Source organism: Mesoplodon densirostris, chromosome 16, assembly GCF_025265405.1.
Source record: "Mesoplodon densirostris isolate mMesDen1 chromosome 16, mMesDen1 primary haplotype, whole genome shotgun sequence".
Lineage (NCBI taxonomy): Eukaryota > Metazoa > Chordata > Mammalia > Artiodactyla > Ziphiidae > Mesoplodon > Mesoplodon densirostris.
In genome coordinates this window covers 87,398,380-87,404,088 of record NC_082676.1, presented here as the reverse complement: position 1 = coordinate 87,404,088, position 5,709 = coordinate 87,398,380, and the positions used below count along the sequence as shown (strand labels likewise).

General features: G+C 52.1%; 1 protein-coding gene across 1 annotated transcript; it reads left to right on the top strand.

The window, feature by feature from the left end:
* Window positions 1-658: 658 nt before the first annotated feature.
* On the top strand, window positions 659-5,408 carry LOC132477023 (allograft inflammatory factor 1-like). Its single transcript, XM_060079275.1, has 3 exons — window positions 659-673; window positions 3,529-3,619; window positions 4,735-5,408. The coding sequence occupies exons 1-3, from the start codon at window positions 659-661 to the stop codon at window positions 5,406-5,408; spliced, it is 780 nt and encodes a 259-aa protein (XP_059935258.1).
* The last annotated feature ends 301 nt before the right edge of the window (window positions 5,409-5,709 follow it).

The following is a 5,709-nucleotide window of genomic DNA, read 5'->3' as shown; positions in this document are numbered from 1 at the left end:
ATTGGGACACTCTGGGGCGTCCCCTGCCTTTGGGGGAAGGGGATGCTGGCTCTCCTGTGAAGACATCGCCGAGGTCTGTTCCGCACCCTCGCCCCCCTCCCAGCCGCGCTGCTGGCCGTCAAGGTGGAGGCCGGGGCCGCCAGCCAAGAACGTGGGTGCCTCTAGAAGCCAGAAAGGCCGGGAAACGGGTTCCCTCCTGAAGCCCCCGGTGGTGGGAAGCACACCCCGGCCGACCCCTTGATCTCAGCCCAGTGAGACGCAGTCTGGACTTCCCACGGGACCTGTGATACCTTTGTTACTTTGAGCCACCAGCTTTGTGGTCATTGGTTGCAGCGGCAAATGGAAAAGCAGCCTCTGTGCTTCTAGAGTTTATTTCGAACCTGCTGTTTAAACAGAGAAAAGATAACCCCGCAGGGGAGGACGTGAACTGTGACCCCACGGATCCAAACCGGCGTGACCTCGCTGTGAATTCGGCCTTTGGGGTGCTGGGGCCAAGGGCAACCAGGGAGCTAGTTTCTGAATCGAGTTCGGGCAGAAGACGGCTTCTGTTAAAGACTAAGGAAGGAGGCCGTGCCGGCTGCGAGTTTGCTGCAACCGGGGACCTCACGCCGGGGGCTGAAGCCGCAGAAACGCATGCTTGCTCTCTCCTGGGGGCGCCATGTCGGAGGTGGAGGTACCGGCGGGGTCGCTTCCCCCCAGGCCGTGAGGGAGGGTCTGCTCTGGGCCTCTCCCTGTGCTGCTGGTGGTTGGCTGGCGACCCCAGGGGCTCCTGGGCTGGTGGGTGCATCACCCCGTCTCTGCCACCATCTGCCCGCGGCTTTCTTCCCCCGTCAGTGTCCCCTTATAAGGACACTGGTCGTACAGGATTAGGGCCGCCCCAGTGACCTCAGCCTAACTCGTGACATCTACAAAGACCCTACTTCTCAATGCGGCACGTTCACAGGCGGGGGGGTAGGACTTCGACATCTTTTGGGGGAAGCCACTCAACCCATAACATACACAGAAGTATTGAAATTCAGCCGTGATGGCAGAATTGCTGAGAACTTAGACCAACAAGAAAACTTCTCCCGGGAAGGAGTGGGTGACAGAGGTGCTGCTGGAATCGCCAGCGCCTGGTGATAAGGCAGATGGACCCTAATCAGCTTTGGTATTGATTTTAAATCCTCCACAGAGCACGCCTCCCCTCCCCCAACCCATGCTGCACCTGGCGCCCCACTTCCCAGCACAGTGATGGACGCACGGAGCAGCCAGTGTCCCCAGGAGGGCCGACCGCCGCCCAGAGGCTGGGGGAGGGGAGGGGAGGCTTCCCCCAGGGAGCATGAGGCACCTGGGATGGACCCGTGGCGTCAGTGTGTCCTCTCTGGTGCTGAGGACGCTAGTCCACTGTGTGGACGTACCCTGTCCACCCGCTGAAGGACAGACACGTGTGTGGTCTTCTGGTTTGGGCAATTAAGAATGAAGCCTCTCCACAGAGGAACGGATAAAGAAGATGTGGTACATACAGTATACAATGGAATGTTAGCCATAAAAAAGAACGAAATAAGGCCACTTGCAGCAACACGGATGGACCTAGAGATGATCATACCTAAGTGAAGTAAGCCAGACATAGAAAGACAAATACCCTATGAGATCACTTATAAGTGGGCTCTAAAATATGACACAAATGAACTTATCTATGAAACAAACAGACTCACAGACACAGAGAACAGACTTGTGGCTGTCAAGGGGGAGGGATGGATTGGGAGTTTGGGATGAGCAGATGCAAACTAGTACATACAGGATGGATAAACAACAAGGTCCTACTATATAGCACAGGAAACTGTATTCAATACTCTGGGATAAACCATAATGGAAAAGCATATGAAAAAGAATACATATATATGTATGTGTGTGTGTGTGTATAACTGAATTGCTTGGCTGTACAGCAGAAATAAACACAACATTGTAAATCAACTATACTTTGATAAATTAAAATTAAAAATGAAGCCTAACATTTCAGGTACATATTTTTGTGTGACCACCAGTTTTCAGTTTTCTAGGGTAGATACTTTGGATGGGACGACTCGCTTTTAAGGCCATCGTGTGCTTAAGAAACTGTTTAAGAACGGTTGATGGTGCCATTTTGCATTCCCTCTGGCAACAAAGAGCTGCCCGGCTCTAAACACCCACTGGCACCTGGTTCTGCCAGTTTTATTGTCACCATTTGATAAACATGTAGAGCCATCTCACGGTCACTTTTTTTTTTTTTACGGTACGCGGGCCTCTCACTGCTGTGGCCTCTCCCGTTACAGAGCACAGACTCCAGACGCGCAGTCTCAGCGGCCATGGCTCACGGGCCCAGCCGCTCCGCGGCATGTGGGATCCTCCCAGACCGGGGCACGAACCCGCGTCCCCTGCATCGGCAGGTGGACTCCCAACCACTGCGCCACCAGGGAAGCCCCTCACTGTCACTTTAACCTGCATCTCCCTAAGGGCTAACTTGCTTAGTTCTCATGCATTTTATTTGATGTCCACATATCCTGTTTGGAAACATGTATGTTGTGATATTTTACCCATTTTAAAATTTGGTTTATTTTCGTATTGTTGAGTTTCCAGAGTTCTTTATATATTCTGGACACAAGCTGTTAAGAGATGGGATTTCCAAATGTTTTCTCCCCGTCTGTGAGTTATCTTTTCATTCTCTGAACAGAGCAAATGTTTTTGATTCAGTCCAATTCATCAATTTTTCAAAAAACTCTGCCTAACTCTGAGGTCACAAAGATTCTCTCCTATCTTTTCTTCTGAAGGTTTTATAGTTTTAGGCTTGACATTTGGGTCTATTAGAGAATGGAAGAATAGATCAAGGCTCTTTAAATGTAAGTTTTTCACCAAATTTAGGAAGTTTGGGCCATGATTTCCTCAAATATTATTTTCTATGCCAACTTCTCTCTCCTCTTGGCACTTCCGCGAGAGGAATGGTGGACCCTGTGGTGCTGCCATTCATCCTCGAGAACGCGCTCTTTCTCCCCAAACTTCTGTTTTCTGCTCTGCACAGCGATGACTCCTGTTGACCCACCTCAGGTTTCCTGAACCCTTCCCACTTCATCTCCATTCTGCTACTGAGCCCATCCCATGATTTTTTTTTTTTAATTTCAGATATGGCATTCTTTCAATTATAAACGTTCCCTCTGGTTATATTTTCTAGTTTCTACTTCTCTGCAGAGAACTTCTACCTCTCCCGGCATCTCGAGATTATTCACCTCATCCTCATGATGGACGGTTAGAAGAGCTGCTTTAACATCTTTAACTGATCCTTTTACCACTTCCGGGTCGTCTTGGGATTGGCATCTGTTGGTTATCTCTTTCCTTGTTCTCTTTCTTCTGTGAGTCGAGGAATTTGGGATTGTGTGCTGGACGCTTGCATACTGTGCTGGGAGACGCTGGGTCCTGGCTAACACTCCAGCGGGTGTTGCCTTGTCATTGCTGCTGTGGCTCCAGCAGACCGACCTGGTTAGGCCCAGACGGCGCAGTCCAGCTCTCCTTCTGCAGGCAGTGGTCCGTTATGGGTTCCACTCCAACGCCTTTCCCACATCGCTGGGCTCCATCCGGCACATGGGCTGGGACTGGGGAGATGGCTCAGGTCTTGAAGTCTTTGAGGCGCCTCTGTGGGAGCCTTGGTCACACACGGCGCTGGGCGTGTCCTCATGAAGCCCGCTCGCCTCTGGGGTTTCTCCCACCCCCTCCAGCTCTGCGGGGCCCCTCCCCCTTGTCTTCAGGCTCTCTGTCTCCCCTTGGGTTTACCGTCAGCGTTGCCACGAAGTGCAGGGACGGGCCCACCCGGGGGTCAAAATGGGAAAAGTCAGCCCCCAACTCGCCCTTGTTTCAGGTCGTTACTCAAGTTTGACTTCAGATCCTCATCCGCCTGCCCTGCTACGCGACACCGACCTCACAGGGTTGCATTTGATATCCTCTCTGGAAGTTTTCATTGTAGTCAATGTGAGAGCTAAACCATAGTTGGATAAACAGTTACTGTGACTATTTACTCCACGGTTGGAATTCTGGAACCAGAATTAGGACACACATTTTTAAATCGGCCACCTCATTGGGTTCTTATGAGTTCCAATATCTTTTTCCTTTTTCAATGAAAAGTATTTGATACACACACAATAACATAAAAATGTATATGTAAACCATGACGTTTAATAACAGAACAAACACCTGAGAACCTATGATGCTCCTGCAACTGTTCCCTCCTCCCATCCGCTGGCCACCAGAGGTGACTAGAGTCTGAATTAATCTTTACTATCATTACAATGGTCTCTCCTTATAGTTGTGCTACTTATATGTGTATCCATAAATACAGTAGTTATCTTAAAATTATTTTTAGACATAAAAATGTTGTCACAGTACATCTATACTTTTACAACTTAACTTTTTAAAAATTAATTATTTGTTTACTTTTGGCTGTGTTGGGTCTTTGTTGCAGTGCGTGGGCTTCTCATCGCGGTGGCTTCTCTTGTTGCGGAGCACGGGCTCTAGGTGTGCGGGCTTCAGTAGTTGTGGCTCGCGGGCTCAGTAGCTGTGGCTCACGGGCCTAGTTGCTCCGTGGCATGTGGTATCTTCCCAGATCAGGTCTCGAACCCGTGTCCCCTGCACTGGCAGGCAGATTCTTAACCACTGCGTCCCCAAGGAAGCCCTGCAACTTGACGTTTTAATCCCAATTTTGAGATTCATGTACTGATCCCGCCGCCACAGGCCGTGCAGCTTGGACCAGGCGCGCGCCCCTCCCCCTCGTCCCTTTGCCGCGGTCGCGAAGCCCCGAGCCGGCGGAAGCCCGGTGCTCACCACGTCGGTCGGTCGCGCTCAGCAACAGGCTCCAAGGAGGGAAAGCGCTCGGTTTGCTCAAAGCCCGGCAGGAGAGGAGGCTGGCCGAGATCAACCGGGAGTTCCTCTGTGACCAGAAGTACAGTGATGGAGAGAACCTGCCGAAAAAACCTGCAGCCTTTAAAGAGAAGTACCTGGAGTTTGACCTGAACGATGAGGGCAAGACTGATCTGATGTCTTTAAAGAGGACGATGGAGAAGCTCGGGGTCCCCAAGACGCACCTGGAGATGAAGAAGATCTCGGAGGTGGCGGGCGGTGTCAGCGACACAATCTCCTACGGAGACTTTGTGAACATGATGCCGAGGAAACAGTCGGCGGTCCTCAAGCTACTCATGATGCTTGAAGGAAAAGCCAACGAGAGCAGCCCCCAGCCAGCGGGCCCCCCTCCAGAGGGGCACTGCCTGCCCGCCCCGAGGACGCCCGCCCCGAGGACGTCCGCCCGGGCCGGCCCCGCCTGGAGGACCCCCGCCCTCCCAGAGGACCCCTGCCCCCGAGGACCCCCGCCCGGGCCGGCCCCGCCTCCCCGCTCGGCTCCTCCCTCCTGATCTCACTGCCCTTCTTGACGCACTGCCATGTGTCGTATTTGTTTTGTTTGGTCGCTGTGCGTTTGTTTTTTTCATCAGCAGACTCCGTGATCTGTTTGTATAGCATAAATTACCGCCTTAAAGGGGCTCTGGGTTGGGGAGTCCCGATCGCCTCCTTCTCTTTTTCCCTGCGTCTCCCCTCCGTGTGCAGAAGGGCTGACATTAAACCAAAAACCAGACGGAGCAGGGCCAGGACAGGGAGACCAGAAGCCTGTGACTCCCGCACTGGAAGCTGGCACTGTTTGTCCTTCCAGGTCACTGA

Coding starts and splice junctions, on each gene's coding strand:
- LOC132477023 (XM_060079275.1), top strand. Junction 3,620..4,734: donor GGACTGGGGAGATGGCTCAG/GTCTTGAAGTCT, acceptor CCGCCGCCACAG/GCCGTGCAGCTTGGACCAGG.